This window comes from Micrasema longulum, unplaced genomic scaffold, assembly GCF_059751315.1.
Source record: "Micrasema longulum isolate JH-2025_06_02 unplaced genomic scaffold, ASM5975131v1 h1tg000970l, whole genome shotgun sequence".
Lineage (NCBI taxonomy): Eukaryota > Metazoa > Arthropoda > Insecta > Trichoptera > Brachycentridae > Micrasema > Micrasema longulum.
This window is the reverse complement of record NW_028278161.1, coordinates 277,273-294,016: the sequence shown is the minus strand read 5'-3', so window position 1 is coordinate 294,016 and position 16,744 is coordinate 277,273. Positions and strand designations below refer to the sequence as shown.

Here is a 16,744-nt window from a genome sequence, read left to right as displayed (position 1 = left end):
TAGCAGGGTGGTTTCAGACCGGAAACCAGATAAAGGTCCTATCAAACTGTCACAAAATTCTCTATCAATCTTGCTCAAAAGTCTTAATCGTCGAAGGTTTGAAATTCCAGGCTATGTTTGCAATTGGCGTACTGGGCGGTGTGCAGCTTCCTGTCGGGTTCTGCCCCAGGAGAGGGAGGAGCGGAGTTCTGGCTGCCGGCTGCTCATCTCGCGCTGCTGCCCGCCTGCCCTGTCCTCGTGATGGCCACTAACGAGCTCATCAAGTGGCAGGAGATCAAGTCAGTCTTTATAATTAACCACTAAACGAGACACATTCCAAATGCACAAACACATCTGTGGAAATCTTATTGTGAATTCAATAAATTTATGAAAACTTACCACACGATTTTGTTACAAAATACACGAGGAGGTGAGGTTGCGTAATTTGACAGTTAAAGATTTTAGTACATAATTATTAATTATGTATTACAAAACAAAGCTTCAAACATAATTTGAAAAAAATAGATGCACAAAGGTAAAGTTGATGTTAAATGAATCATAAATACTTCCATATAGGCAAAAAATATTTTAGAATACTGTGGTATTTGTGTATAAGATTATTTAATCTTTTCTAATCACAAAATTACAGAATAAAATAATCGGCGTCATCCCGAACATAATCATAATACTAGATAAAAAGTAAGAGACTCCCATTTAAAAAGAAGACAAAATCACAGAATTCAATTTTATATAAGGTAACAAAAAAATATTATGACTGGGAAAAATGTTTATGAAGAAAGTAGAGTTAAATAATAATATATAAATAAATTATATGTAATTTGTATATGTTATTATTAGAGCACACATAAAAATATGTTTACTATTTCAATATTAAAATATATATACACCGCAAGACAAATAAATTTACGAGTTCTCAAAAAAAACTAAAATTGACATATAATGAATTATTCTTGATATTTAATTAGTTTTTTTTATATTGTTTGACATATGTGATGACTACTCGTTATTTCAAGGTTAAAATAAAAAATCTTACTCATGAATTGTACTTAGAAATTGCCATTATATATCAGGTATCAGATTACCCGAACCTTAGAGACCCATAACGGTTCATTTATGGTCGAGTGTTTGTGATGGAATAATAAAAGACATGTTATTTTTTAATTCATATTTAAGAAGTAGGTTCTTATCGCTTTATTTTAAATTAAAGTATTTTACATTTAAACATATTTATAACATTTAAAAATATTTAGTACTTAGTGAATTCACCTTTATTTTTTATAACATGTAAAATTCTATTATTTAGAGAAGCGTAAAGCGAATCTAAAATTTCTGATGTTATTTCTTCTTCCCAAACTTGAATTAAGTTTTTTTTTAATTCCTCAATGTTTTTTGATTTTTTTTTCCCGACTTTTTTTTTCATAATCGCCCATAAATTTTCTATCGGGTTCAAATCAGGGCTATTCCCGGGCCACGTCAACGATTTTAAGCCAATTTTCTCCTTGAATTCATTGATCTATAAAAAAACAATAAATTATTTATCATGTGGTCACAAAATGCATTTAAAAAAATATATATTTGTACTCACAGTGCGGGCTCTATGGCACGGCGCAGAATCGTCCTGAAAATTGGGTCCGCGGTATACTGCGTAATGTCCTCGATTGTTGGAATAATATGTTTTTTTAACACTTTTTTGTACTGAATGGCATTCATCGTACCCTGTACAAAATTTAGAGGTCCTAAACCGTATGCTGTCATGCACCCCCAAATCATCACGTAGGGTGAATGTTTAACGGTTCGAGTGACGCACGACGGATGATATCTTTCCCCACGTTTTCGTCGAACTATCTTTCTGCCGTCTGGACCAAAAAGGTTGAATTTGATTCATCAGAGAAAACAACATTTTGCCAATCCTCCAAGGTCCAATTCTGGTGCTCTTTCGCCCAATCCAGTCTAGCCTTCTTCATTTTGTCCGTGAGTAATGGTTTCTTTGCGGGACTCCGTGCTTGGAAACCATGCTCCAACAGCCGCCTGGACACTGTTTTTACTGAAAATGTTGATATGCTGGTAGACTGCACCTCTGCGTGTATTTCAGGTGCCGTTAAAAATCGATCGCGCATAACAATTTTTTTTATTAAGCGATCATCTCGGGCAGATGTCACGCGCCCCCGTCCGCTTCCTTTTTTCCGTTCTATGGATCCAGTTTCTTGGATTTTTTTAATAAAAACCTCACTGCACCTTCTGAATACCCAACTCGACGAGATATTTCACAATTAGATATGTTTTCTTGCGACAATGTGATTATTTTGGATTTTATCGCAATCGACATTTGCTTTGCACTTTCCATGATTGTTGTGTTATGTTCACTCAAACGCGGGTAAAACAAGACTGTTGAGACATTTTAAAATGTAAATATTGTAGAAAGGTGACACATAGTGTCCTTAATTTATTAAACAAAAGAAAGAGGTATCGATAAAGGATTTCTTAGAAAAAGGGTTCAGTAAAGTCAAGGGGCGCGGTAGCAGGTAAACTCGTAATTTTTTTTGTCTTGCGGTGATATATATATATATATATTATATATGTATGTATATAAATTCCCAATTCCCTCTTATACTTAATATGGAAAACATCCGCTCGCATCACCCAAGATTTGTTTCTCAAAATTTATAAAACATATGTTTGTCCACTTGCCTACCAAATCCCTATTTTAAAAAAGACGAGAGTTGTTGGAGAAAGTCCAGAAAAGATCAACTAAAATGGTAGTTTCTCTAAGAAATAAATCATATGAGGACCGCTTAAGGATTAAGTTTACTGGAAGAGCGGAGGCAGCGCGGTGACTTGATTGAAACGTTCAAAATCTGAGCAATATAATGTACCCAAGTTGAAATCTATGTTCACTATGAATGAAAACCGCCATCTCAGAGGTCATTCATTGAAACTAAATACTGCCTCCTTCTCATCCAACCCCAGGAAGAACTTCCTGACAAACCAGGTCATGGAGAAAAGAAATGGCCTTCCTGAGAAAGTGATAGGTGCTAGTTCAGTTAATGTATTCAAAAATCGCCATGTACACTTGATATAAACGCATCAATTTAATAGCTGCTAGTGTTTCATTAATAATAAATCTTTCACAAATTTAATATTTTGATTTATTAAAATATTGTTTTCTGCTTTCATCTTTCAGGGCCAATGTGCGCTACCAGAGACGAGCGCGACTCGACTTTGGAACCAAACTGGGAATGAACTCTCCCTTCTAAGTGATCCGTCAATTATTTAGTATTACTTAGTTACGCGACTAGCCAATTTCAATTCGAGGGACAGAAAAACACAAACTTGTAAAAATGATATTTTATTTCATTATTGACAATTTATTTACAAATATAATAATACATCTTTCGATACGATCGACAAAGGCAAGGTGAACACTGTTGGAGTTATATCAGGCTGGATGTGGGTTAATTTTATTATTTAACACAATATTATATCGTGGGCTCAAAGCTACGACTAGGCACCTCGGATTGTGAAGGTTTTAACGTTTAATAAATGAGGTAATTTTTTAATAAAGTAAATACATTTAAAGGCTTCCTTAAACTCTTATTAAAGAGTTTCAACAATATATTATGCATTAACTATGACCCGTTTTGAAGTTACAAGATGATTTATACAGACAAAAATTGAAGACCTTGTTTTAAAAACTTCAAATGTCACAAATCAACAATTTCTCAGGAGTGTTTAAAACTGAATACCACGGCTGTACTATTGTTTTTGTCTTTTAATGAAATAAAATCATAGATATACTTTTAGTGCACTGTGTAGATTATAGATCATTAAATAAAATATTAGTGTGACATTTGCTGTTTTTAGACAATATTTAGACCTTTGTGGTTTTATCAAACTAAACTAAATTAAGTATGAATAGTTGAAATAGTATGAATAGTTAAACTCTCAAAATTTAGATTTTTTTTATATTCAGCAACCACTGCTAAAAACCTATATAAATAATACCTTTGAACTGTTAAAAAATGAGTGGTAGAAATGCTAATTAAAGGATATTTTTTTGTTCATTCACACATATTGATGTGGACAGTTGCTGTTTCCACAAAAACACCATATTTTTAACAGTGAATAGTGGAATTTATAGACGCATAGACAGAAAATAATATTATTTTAGAAAATTTTGGACGTTTGGGGTTTTTAGAACGAGGTCTTGAATTTTAATAGCCAATATCTAAAAACGAGTGATTTTGAGGTGTCTCGTTGTATGGAGCCCACAATATTATTTATTCTCTAAAAAATTACTTGACACGACTTGTCACAGCTCATAAAAAATGCAGATAATAAGAAATCTGTTAATTTCTCATTCAACTGTTAATATTTTAAAAATCATCTTCTGGCATATTTTAATTCAAATTAGTTTATAAAATTCTGTTTCAAATGTCCTAATCGATGTTTCCATTTATACTGTGGGCCTAGTGCTTTATTATAAAAGTCATATCAGTGTTAAAGTTATATCAGTACTTATAACATTTTTATTTAAGTGTATTCGAACAATTTAAAAAACAAACAAAATTAATTTGTTCAATGTGGTTGTTCATCGTTTTTTCTTCACATCCAACCCTAGGAAGAACTTTCTGACCCATTTTGGAACAGCCTTTCAGATTCGGTTAGTTGGTTTGAAAACCAATCGCTATAAAAATAAAAAGCGCTAAATTTTACTCATTTTTAAAACATGGATCGGTTAAAACTGGTTAGTGTATTAAATAATAAAACGTAATGTAAAATGAGCAATTCATTGTTGAAATAAACTAGTATTGTTTAATCTATTATTTCATAAAACCATAATTTGTTTTTATAATTAACACAATGCGAAGAACATTCACTAATTGATTAGTTTAAAAAAAAAATAACACAGGTAGTTTCATTTGTAACATAAGATTTTTAATTTGTAAGTCAATCTCATTAGGGCCAAGAGCCTCGCATCCAAAATGTCAAAAAATAGTGTCCCGATCAATGGCGTATAATTAAATAGACACGTTACGAGGCCAAAGTGGATTGTATTGAAATTCATGAGTATTTTTTTTTACTCCCCTTTCCTTCATTCTCAATTTTATTTTTGACATGACGCTATGCAGAAAAATGGCATCGTATGTGATCAGAAAATGCTTTAATCACACTACAGCTGTAAAAACAGAATAGATATTTCATTTGTAAATATAATAAAAATTATAGAATAAGATAATTATTATCTTTCACAAATTTAAGGCACACACATAATTACATTGACAGCCAGTGTCGTAGCTATGGTAACAAGTTATGCAATTATCAAATATGTATATCTCTTTCTCACACAAATGTTTGCGTGTGTATTGAGAATGTTTAAGGCAATGCAATATTTGCTAAATATGAGATGCAGCTAGTAAGGTAATAAAGTGTCTATTAATTATACGTCAATGATACGGATACTGTAACATTATCACCTAAGGTTGTTATATTCCTAAGTAGTCGGGAGAATGGGGGCTATACGGTATACAATATATTATTAGTAAAATATACAGAGCTCCGCTGTAAATAGAGAAAGGCCAAATACTTATCTAGGGACACAAAACTCTAGTCAGATATAATTTGTGGTGATTGTAAACTATGTAACGTTATGTACACTTGTTAAATGTTCATTCATTGTTGCCAATAAACTTTTACATTTTAGACGTTTGTTACTTTCTTCTCGGTACAAGTATTCCGATATCCTCAGTTGACTCGTAAAGCATTAATACTTCCGTATTTATTTATATACATATATATTCTCAAACTGAATATCAGTCAACGATCCTTTAAAGATTTATGTAAATTGTATTCTGTTAACATTGGGTGGCACTCCACAGGCGGCTACCGGCAGCTGGTAGAACACACGAGCCGGTAGTCATAGTCAATATACATTTTGTGTTATTGTATCGTCGATCCTCACACCCGAGTTTAGTGAACATTTTTATTTGTACTGTGTATGCGAAATCAGCGCCTACAAAGAGAAAACCGCTAATTTCACTAAAACTCTACTAGTTGACTATTCAATATGTTAAATCTATTTTGTAGATACGTCGGTTAAAGTTTGTTAGTACCGGCGATAGTTATACTTAGGGCTATATGTACACCGTTCGGGAGGGGCTAGTCCGGCAGGTCCAAGATCTCCTGCACGAAGGAAGACACGTCGGTGTCCTTGTCGCGGTGCTCCAGGCTGAAGGAGTGCAGCAGAAGGGTCTCGTAGTTGGGGCGCGCCGTGCAGTCCTTGCGCAGGCACTGCGTGATGAAGTCGCGGAAGTGGGTGGAGAAGGCTCCGTTCGGAAGGCTGGGGGGTTCGTCCACCACCACCTGTTTGAGCTGCTCGAAGGGCGTCCGCCAGCTGTCGTAGGGAAACTTGCCCGTGGCCAGCTCCAACAGCGATATTCCGAGTGACCACACGTCGGAGCGGATGTCGTACTGCGACGGGTTACCCGATGGGTCGATGCGTTCGGGCGCCATGTACGGCTTGCAGCCTGCGTCGATGGTCTTGGCCACGGAGTTGACGAGATAGCCGGAGATGCCGAAGTCGCACATCTTTATTTCCCCCCGGCGGTTGATGAGGATGTTGGAGGGCTTGACGTCGCGGTGGATGACGCGCAGCTGCGAGTGCAAGTAGTGCAGCGCCGACACCACACTGAAGGTGACCTTGCCCAGGATGTCCTCGCTGATGGTGCGGCCGGTGCCGTATACGCGCGTGTACAGCTGGTCTAGAGACTTGTCCATGACCTCCATACAGATCCACACGTCTCCCTCTCGGAACAGCGCTCCATAGAAGTGCACGGTGTAGGGGCAGGCACTGGAGCGCATAGAGATATCCAGGTCCATGAGCAGGCGTTTCTGCTCCTGACTGTTGACTGTGGCCGTGATGCGCTATGGGAAAAATCTTCATTACTAACACACCCTCTGCACACCAGAAATACATCTACCTAACATTTAGTTATGTCCAAACGCTGTGAACTCAGGCGAAAATTGTATTCGTATATCGGCATTGAAATCCGATAAACATGACATTACACGATGGAGCATAACACGCAAAAAGCAATTAAATTAAACTATTTTAAAAATTATTTTTTGTATGGAAAAAAAAATCCCTAGATCGAATTTAGGTGTAGATTTTAAAACAGCGAAACAACAAAAAGGCCTCAGAATAAAAATAATATACAATTAAAATGAGAATGCCACATACTAAACATAACAAAAATGAATTAATTCATCTACTTGATTAAAAAGCCTTTTCATATTATTAAGTAAATAACAGCATTTATCGATACTATTCCTGGCTGATTACCTTTCGTTCCCATCCTTCCTATGACCCATCCTTATGGTACCTACCTAGCATCAAGATAGAAGATATTCAAAATTAAAAGATTCGGATTTAGAACAAAAACCAAACAACATTTTTGACTTGACATAAAATCGGATAAAAAGTGGTTGGAATCGTCGCGCGTCGTGGAAAACATTGTCTCATTTTATAGTTCATTTTGTGATCCAGTGGCAGAAATTGAAGAACATTCAGATTATATTAAAGGTAGGTATCCACTCCATGTACCTATTCCTTTCTCAAATATTTCCCAATAACAAAATTGAATGAAATACGATTTTTATTTACAGTCCGCCTTTTCGTTAACACATATACCTTTAACACCGAAAATATACTAATTGAAATGCTTCTGAAAATATACAAATCTATACCGATTCTGAAATACGGGTTTCAGATATGGAATCCCTTTTCTGGTTTCGCAACGCTGCAGGAACGACAAGCAAGTGGTGTCCAATAGAGTTGTATAAAATAGTTGACGGTCACTATTGCTCGACTTCGAGGCCACAGTCTCAGATTGGAGAAAACCAGATTCAACTGCATTTCTTGAGCAATAGGGTTCTTTATAGTTAGAGTAAGCTACCACAAGTGCTGATCTCAACATTTGTTTTGAATGGGAAAAAATCCACAGACTAACTTTTATTAAAATAGATTTAAACATATCAGGTCAGTCAGTTAGCATTATTTCAACAGAAGCAATATTAGTGAAGATTGACTGTTAATTCTATCAGGATAGTTAGGTAAATATCTAAATAGATCTTGATGACAGTGATTGAAATCTCAAATCGTTTTTTTTTTAAATCCTATAACAAATAAATGCAGGAACTTACAAAAAAAAACTTGTAAAAGGGCTTTTTCTGTCATGCTCCGTGCGCCTGTTATAGTCATTTTATTAAAACCCTTTCATAGTCGCAGATAAAATAAGTTAAATAATCCTCTAAATGCATTAAAACCACTTTCGAGCAATCAAATTTTCACCGAATTCAAACAAACTTTGGGAATATTTAAATATGCAGGAAGCCCCTGTCTTCATATAAATTTATATTACAAGTCTTGACTGATAGCGCATTTTTGCATTTTAAAAGAATTTTAACAATACACTCATACATAAATACGTAGTGTTTAAAACTGTCTGAACATTTTGTTAATTATCTCTGTTTATTAAGTCAGTCTCTTTGCTTATTCTCAAATGTAAAAATATTTTAAAAAGCATATTGTTAAGTGTCCTCGGCACGGGTAACCCCAGTGAGGCCACATTATTTTTATTATTAAGTATAGTTTATAATGCAAAAAATATGAATAAATAAATAAAATAAATTTGTCAGTTCGGAGAAAAACTTCGAGCCGTATTTTTTTATATTTTCAATTTAAGCCGGAATATGTTGTAATAATATTTACCTTGACTGCCATGATGGTATCACTGGGAACATGTTTCATCTTCTCCACGATGCCGTATGCACCGCGCCCGAGGTCACATATCTTCACCAAGTCATCGGCTACCACTACGAAGGTTTGCTCTCCCACTGTAATGGTGGTCTGCTTGTCAAGGTTTCGCGGTGCGGACCTGCCCACAAAAAGCAATGTCAAAAAATCGGCACCGTACTGCAGTAGGGCTCCGACCTTGATGTATCTTGATAATTTTTATTACATGGAAGGTAAGGTGATCAGTTTACACTTCAGGGGCCAGTCCAGGGACAGTGTAATATTTTTTTAAGTTCAATAATTTTGTCAACAGAGTGAGAAAGAAAGGATATGGAAAGAAGTTATGAATCATACACCACAACACCCTGAACCTGCGATGCTAGTTTTACAATCGGCCGTTTAACCAACTGAGCCACAAAGCCTATCTAAGAGTTAGCGTATTTAGTTAATATGCATAAAATTTGGAGTTTGATTCCCAACATTGACATGAAATATTTATTTAATAGGTGGGACCCTGGATATTTAAAATGAGACTCGTCATTTTGCCTTCATGGAACAAACGAACAAGATAGAACTTATATTTCAATAAATCAAATATACTCGGTACACTTTCAGTTGTTTATTGAACCAATATTCATATTCTAAAGAGCATTGTCAGATTGGTCCTAAAGGCATATTTTATGTAGCAAATAACAGTTTAAATTTGGCATTTAGCATTTGCATATAAAACTGACCAAATTTCAATAAATACATGTTATTTTCATACAGTTTAAATTACGTATTGTTAAATTCTGTTTCATTAAATTAGGTTTTTGATAGTGTTCAAGGATTGTTATGTAAATCATAATATAAACACAGTAAATATAATGTATGAATTCAGTAAACGGTCAATTTTGTAACCTTGATGTTATAGCTCAAACAAATGCAAAAATCCCAGAAAAGAGTCATAAAAGTAAAACTTTAAGTGAGTTGGATGCAAATAAAAATAAAATGTGATAAACTTACACCGCGGGAATGAATTCATCCGACACTTGAAGCTTCAGGTTAGCGCGTTTTTTTCTACCAGACATTTTGTTACCGGTTTTATCAAAAATTCAAAGTGATAGCCTTTCTCATAGGTCTATAATAGTTTTGTAAAAGAATCTAACTCGAATCTAAAAAGAAAAGAAAAATTACATCTTAAATGCGCATCAAGACTTAAATAGCGGTATAGTATTCATAAATAAAAATTGTACAGTATAAATAACTATGGAATTCTTTATTAATTTAGATTGACAGAATAATTGTAAATATTTTGTAATCAAAATAACGAAAGTATCGGATTACCGCAAGCAGCTCGGTAAAAAAATGTCACAAATGTTTTCGTTAATTTCTAAAATTAATTTTTGGCTATGAAATGCGTTACATAAATGGTTTGGAAACGAATTTTCATTATGAATATTCAAATGGTAACACTCAAAACAACTGTCAAATGTTCCACAGAGAAAAGTAAAAAATAAAGATTTATGTCGTCTCGTCTAACCAGTTGTCTGTTGTCTGATTGTCTGAATAGTTCTACATTGTCTCTGATTGTCTGTCGTTTGGCACATGTCACAACAATATATTAGTATTTAGTACGGTAATCTCGTAATCTGTGCATAATATGCAAACGGGCGACGAATGACAACTGTGAACAATTTCGTAATTTGTGAATATGTAAATGCAAGCATAAATAATAAATAAACTTGTGCCAGTTTTAATTTTGGAAGACCTTTTTTGTCGTCATGTCTGACATGGAGAGCTATTTCGAAAACCAGAAAAAACTTCTTTCTAGTTCAAAGATTAAGAATGTTCCTAAAAATGTAAGGGCCACACAAACGAAAACAAAAGTAAACGATTCTTGCGGTGATTCCCAACCCGGTCACTCCAATGCTAACCAATTGCTCCATAATGAGGAAAAAAGTGAAGACTCCGAGACTCATTCAGATGATGTTTCCGGAAGTGAATATTGCCCTTCTGAGGAAAGTGACACTGATGCCGATCCATCGTCGCCGTTTACCACAAAGAATATTACGAAAAGCTCCTCTAAACTGGGCAAAGAATATGATGACGGCGACAATGATAGGTTCCAGGCTAGAATAAATCAATGGAAATTGAATAAAAAGAAATCTTCAATTAATAAAAGAAAAACTTTAGAACCCGATGAAGATAAAGAATCCTCCAATTCCGAAGAAGCTTGTCACGAGCTCCCGGGGGGGCTCCTTGTTCCTGAATGTATTTGGAAGAAGCTTTTCCGGTATCAGAAGACAGGAGTCAAGTGGCTTTGGGAGCTACACCAGATGGAGACCGGCGGCTTGTTGGGGGACGAGATGGGACTCGGGAAAACTGTGCAAATCATCGCTTTCCTGGCGGCCTTGTCGGTGTCCAGGATGGGGGCTTGGAATGGGCTCGGCCCGTGTCTCATTGTGGCTCCCGCCACTGTCTTGCACCAGTGGGTTCTACATTTCCATCACTGGTGGCCCCCGCTACGGGTGGCGGTGCTTCACGCTTCCGGCTCTTTTCAGGGAGCTCCCGAGCGACTCATCAGAGACATTAACTCCTCTCACGGCATTCTAATCACCACGTACACCGGCATTATCAAGCACGAGTCAGCTATCGAGTCCCGGCGCTGGCACTACATTGTACTGGACGAAGGACACAAGATAAGAAACTCGGACACGCAAGTTAGTAAGGCCGTCAGGAAAATAAGAACTCCTCATCGTATCGTAGTCACGGGTTCTCCCATGCAGAACAATTTGCAGGAGTTGTGGTCCCTGTTCGACTTCATGTCTCCCGGTCTCCTGGGTACGTTGCACGCTTTTGTGGACCATTTTGCAGGTCCCATCACCCAGGGCGGCTACACCAATGCTTCGAAAGCCCAAGAGACTGCGGCCCTCGCCCTCGCTGTGACCCTTAAGGACACCATCACTCCGTACATGCTCCGACGTACTAAGACTCAAGTCAAGGAACACTTGAAGTTACCCGAAAAAAAAGAGCAAGTACTTTTTTGCAGTTTAAGTGCTGAGCAGAAAGACCTTTACAAAAGTTTTCTTCTCGGTAGTGATGTCAGAAGTATCTTGGATAAAGAGCAGCGTTATGGAGTTCCGATTCGAGCCAGAATACTCGTAGCTCTCGGTATTTTACGTAAAATATGTAATCATCCGGATTTATATATCTGCGAAGTAGATGAGGATCTTCCGGAGGAATCCAGTCTGCCGTCGGACCGTACATTTGGATTTTGGAAAAGAGCTGGAAAGATGGTAGTTATTAATTCGCTTCTTAAAATATGGAAGAAACAAGGTCATCGAGCCTTGATATTCACGCAATCTAGAGCTATGATCTGCATTTTAGAAATGTTCTTGCAGCAGAATGATTACAAATATCTTAAAATGGATGGTACGACAAGCATTGGTTCCCGACAACCTATTATTAGTACTTTCAACAACGATAGTGCATACTTGGTGTTTCTAGCGACCACTCGAGTAGGGGGATTGGGAGTGAACCTTACCGGAGCAGACCGGGTGATCATATATGACCCGGATTGGAATCCTGCTATAGACGGCCAAGCCAAGGAAAGAGCCTGGAGAATCGGACAAAATCGCGATGTGACAATTTACCGTCTGCTTTCTGCAGGCACAGTGGAAGAAAAAATTTATCAACGTCAAGTGTTCAAACAGTTGCTGGGTAACAAGGTACTGCTGGACCCCAAACAAAAAAATTATCTGAAAACCAGCACTCTCCAAGGCTTATTCTCTCTTGAGGAACCTGGCAAGGAAGGATCTACAGAAACTACCAATATATTCAAACATACACAAATTAAATCTAGAAAACCGGGTAGTGAAACTCTTCTTTTGAATGGTGGTGTCTCTTTCTCTCAGTCTAAAATGGAAGCCATGAGGAGATTAGCTCAACAAATTAGTAAGAACATATCCACTAGTAATGCGAACTCCAAGACTGTTAAGCCGGAACAACCAGATCCAAGAGAAGTATATAAAATTAAGCGTATACCACCCCCTCCTATACCGGAGGAGCCACTTGTTAACATGGTGAATGATCAGGAGACCAAGGCTGATTTCTCCGCTGTTCTATCTGAAATAGATATTGTAAATATGTACAGTAAAGTAGAACCTATGGATTTCCTTAATTGGGAAGATGAACCTTCAGCTGCAAATACATCTGCTGATGTGAAGATAGATGCTGATGATAAGAAAGAAGATAAAACTGAATCCAAGGAAACTAATAACGTTATTGAGGATAAAAAGTTAGATAAAAATAAGAAAGTCAAGAACAGACGCAAGGAAAAAGATTTAGAGTGCATGTTGAATGAGAATGGACTCCACAATGATGAAGAATTTAGAAAAATAGTTCGTAAAGTAAAAAATAAGCGGAGAAAAATTGAGAAAGAAGTACAGGATGATCCCGATCAATATGTCCTGGAGAAGTTGTTTGCTAAATCCGGAGTGCAGAGTGCGCTGCAGCACGATAAGGTGGTCGGCTTAGCTGCGAGGGAAGAAGCAGATCGTATGCACGGACAAGCGCAACTTCGAGCTGTGTTAGCTCTAAAGGCCCTACGCAAGTCTAGGGTTAAAAACTGGAGATGGTGATCTTTTTACGAACATATAAATTGATGTATCATATGGGTGCCTATATAAGTTTAAAGCTATATAAATATATATGCAACTAATATAAATTTTTGTATATGGCTGGGTACCATATTTATTCAGCAAGTGCAAATAATAATAATATAAATTGTATTATGTTAAAATTTTACTGTAAAAAGTTTTAGATATATTAAGGTTTTTTCTAATTTTACAATGTATTTTTTACTACCTGTCTAATAATCAAGTTTGCCCCTCCCCCCCCTTTTTGTTTCAGTACACTAAATACAACTCATGCATTTTTTTTTTAATCATTGATCTTCAATTCTCAATTGTTAATACGGTATGTTGCACAAAAATATAGCCTTTGTATGAAGTAATTCTCCCCATGAGGTTTACCAACCATCCAGAATGTTTACATGAAGGAGAAGATGATGTAATATTAATATTAAATGTGTTGTTATTATAAATAAAAATCAAAGATTTTGATTGTGTGTGTTGTGCGTACTCGTACAAACTAATTGTATAATTCATTGAAGTCAAATAAAATATTTTGTCAGGAGGAAAATAATAATACCAACTGTTAAGGAAATACATTTTATTACAGATTTCATAACCTCCTGCTTCTTGTTTTAGCGACACTTTTTTGTTTACCAATAGTCATAAAGGCAGAAAACCTATCATTCTCATCCTCCATGTCTGAACCATCATCAGCATTAAAAAACTTATCCAAGTTAGCTTTGTCCATTTTGGCTTCAAACACAACTAACATTCTGGAAGATATCACTTCCTTGGGTGTCCTGAGAGGTTTTACCTTGGAGAATTTCTTAAAATTGACTTTACTTTCTAAAGATGAGTTTGTAATGTTCTGAAAAGATTCTTTGCGGTCCGTTACACTTATTGCTATCAAATTGTTGCTGATTTCTACTATTGCCGGTTGCAAATTCAGTTCTTCTAATTTAGACAAAATATCGCTGTCTGTTGAAGCATCGATCTCTTCTTTCTTGATCGCTGTGTTGTTTATAAAACTTTTTTTACATAACCACTCCCCACCGATTGGAGAAGAGGATTCATAGGTATTAAGTTTCGCTGTACTATTTGCAGGAGTACCAGAACTGAGACTATCCAAGAATTTGTCTTCTTTGCTTCCATCTACAGTGTCGGGAATATCACACATGCGCTTTGTAGATTTGCGCAAATTTAATGTAGTGACAGTTTCACCGGTCTGGGAAGGGAAGGAATTTGTTTGGGAGGTAAAAACCTTAGGTTTTTCTTCTGAAATAAAATTGAAGAGGTTTTCTTCCTTACAAGGGCTCGCGGAGCGCTTCCTTTTTGAACTCTGAAATGTCAATTGTAAAGATGCGGACGGTTTCGGTATACTTGCACGTGTATCATCTTCAATGAAATTGAACAGAAGATTTTGATCTGAATTAGGCGCCAACATTCTGGAAGACTCTACGTGTTTCTTTTTTGACGCTGGTTCCTCGGGGATGGGAGACGCTTTTGTTTTTTTGCCTCTTGATGGTTCTTCAAATTTAAAATGATTCCTATCAAATATTCCCACACTTTCTTTAGAGCACGAGGACGAAGGGGAAGCGAGACTACGGAGGGTTTCCTGAACAATAGCGGAGCGCACACTGGAGCCCTGCGAGTCTAAGTCCTGAGTCTCGGGAGCGAGTACGCATGGGGCACCCGCGGGTGGCTGGATGTCTCTCTTCTCCGTCAATACGGATGCGAAACTAAATAACGGGTTGCAATATTTCTCTATAGACATGTAAAGAATGGCCAAGCCGATGTCAGATTCCGGTACAGCGCGACACTTCTTGGAGGCCATGTATTTGATAATACTGTCGATGCGCATCTGGATATCCTGGGAATCCTGAGTAAGGCGGTTGGAAGAGTACTGCACCACTACAGAGGATGGAGCACACAGCTGGGAATTAGTCATCAGGGAGTCCTTCAGGAATACACTCTCCCCCCCAGCTGCGACAATTAACTCTCTATAATTATTGAGCTGACTGCGAGAAAAGAAGATAAACTTCTTCCCTCTGAAAAGAGTGGTCCTTTCTGGGTTGGCGTCGAAGTTAGCGCTCTGGTTGAGGTGAGCCTCGCTAACTCGGGGCCGGTAGCGCTCGGGGGGAGGCAGCGGGAGGCGAAGGTCACGGCAGCGGAGACACTCGGCCCAGAAGGCCGGGCTGACAATGGGCCGCTGGTGTACGAGAGCCTGTACCACCTTGAGAGTTAGAGTGATGCAGGGCATGGTGAGGTGAGTGCAGTCCGGCTGCCACTCCTTAGACACGGGTACACCTAGCTCTTTGAGCTGCGTCTTTAAATCACTGATCTCTTCCTTGACAGTGGACAAGCATGTCTTGTAGTCGAGTTTCTCTAAAGTCCACACATTTTCTAGTTTCCCAAACCTAATGGTATCGCCAGATTTCAGATGAGCTTGTAAACCGGGATCAAGACGCTTATCCTGTGAAATACCTTCGTTTATGTATATTCCGAATGTGGACTTAAGATCTGTGATGGAAATTGCATCAGATGTAACATTTATTATAGCGTGTTTCCTACTAATAGATTTGTCACCAGGAAACGTAATATCGCCTATGTTTCGTCCTATTATACTCTCTTTGTTAGGCTTGATATAAATAATTGTGTCAACGTTATCTTGTTTTAAAAACCACATGTTTGTTTAATACTCAATATAAATGCCAGAATTATAATTATCAGCTAATAATATAAACTAACAATACCGATTTGCAAATTGATCATTTGTTTTTCAAATAATATAGTGCATAAAATTGAAATATAATGATTGTTACAATAAACTTATACTATTTTGTATTTCGGAATAATTTAATGAATCACAACTACTGGTTTGGTTTTCGGGCTTTTGACTTTTAGCGCTTTGACTGGCCTCGTGGCTTGGATTTTGACTTGACCTCACAAATTATACTTTTCTTGACTATCTTGACCAAAACTCGAGAATTTTACGTTCGACCGATTTGACAATATTATTTGACATACAAATAACCACAGACTACAGATATCTTGAAATAACCACAGATTGCGATAGGCTCAAAGACAATGAAGTCATGTGCAAAGTGCTCAAAGCATCTCCTCATTTCGTATTTTGTCATTGAATCGTTCATATTTATGTTTTCGCCAAATAATAAATATGATTGAAAATATTTACACAAAAATATAACACAATACAGATAAAAATAAATATACACGATAAAAACTTTTTTTTTTAAATACGGAAAAATACTCGATGAAACAAAATAATTATCTAATCAGCATCAAGTTTATACTAACATATCAATGTTCAGTCGTT

The 16,744-nt window shown here is 36.8% G+C and overlaps 3 protein-coding genes and 1 long non-coding RNA gene across 4 annotated transcripts; 2 read left to right on the top strand and 2 right to left on the bottom strand.

Moving 5' to 3' along the window:
• The first annotated feature begins 115 nt into the window (after positions 1–115).
• LOC148277849 (uncharacterized) lies at positions 116–5,700 on the top strand. The gene is made up of 2 exons (XR_015823352.1): positions 116–278; positions 3,182–5,700. It is a non-coding gene; the product is annotated as an uncharacterized LOC148277849 (long non-coding RNA).
• Positions 4,919–10,242, bottom strand: LOC148277848 (dual specificity mitogen-activated protein kinase kinase 6-like). Its single transcript, XM_088232302.1, has 4 exons — positions 10,118–10,242; positions 9,797–9,945; positions 8,768–8,933; positions 4,919–6,921 (listed from the first exon to the last, which is right to left on the bottom strand). Exons 2-4 carry the CDS (start codon positions 9,859–9,861, stop codon positions 6,157–6,159), a joined length of 996 nt encoding a protein of 331 aa, XP_088088428.1. The 5' UTR covers positions 9,862–9,945; positions 10,118–10,242; the 3' UTR covers positions 4,919–6,156.
• A 78-nt stretch (positions 10,243–10,320) lies between these two features.
• Positions 10,321–13,550, top strand: LOC148277847 (DNA excision repair protein ERCC-6-like). Its single transcript, XM_088232299.1, has one exon. The coding sequence runs from the start codon at positions 10,555–10,557 to the stop codon at positions 13,411–13,413; it is 2,859 nt and encodes a 952-aa protein (XP_088088425.1). The 5' UTR covers positions 10,321–10,554; the 3' UTR covers positions 13,414–13,550.
• Positions 13,551–13,988: 438 nt separating this feature from the next.
• LOC148277846 (uncharacterized) lies at positions 13,989–16,432 on the bottom strand. The gene has a single exon (XM_088232301.1). The coding sequence runs from the start codon at positions 16,091–16,093 to the stop codon at positions 14,018–14,020; it is 2,076 nt and encodes a 691-aa protein (XP_088088427.1). The 5' UTR covers positions 16,094–16,432; the 3' UTR covers positions 13,989–14,017.
• Between the last annotated feature and the right edge of the window lie 312 nt (positions 16,433–16,744).

Bases quoted from the DNA above. Each gene is read 5' to 3' on its own strand.
- LOC148277846 (XM_088232301.1), bottom strand. From the start codon at position 16,093: ATGTGGTTTTTAAAACAAGATAACGTTGACACAATTATTTATATCAAG.
- LOC148277848 (XM_088232302.1), bottom strand. From the start codon at position 9,861: ATGTCTGGTAGAAAAAAACGCGCTAACCTGAAGCTTCAAGTGTCGGAT. The intron at 8,934-9,796 runs GTAAGTTTATCA...TTTTGTGGGCAG, and splicing joins GATGAATTCATTCCCGCGGT to GTCCGCACCGCGAAACCTTG. The intron at 6,922-8,767 runs GTAAATATTATT...TTTTTCCCATAG, and splicing joins ATACCATCATGGCAGTCAAG to CGCATCACGGCCACAGTCAA.
- LOC148277847 (XM_088232299.1), top strand. From the start codon at position 10,555: ATGTCTGACATGGAGAGCTATTTCGAAAACCAGAAAAAACTTCTTTCT.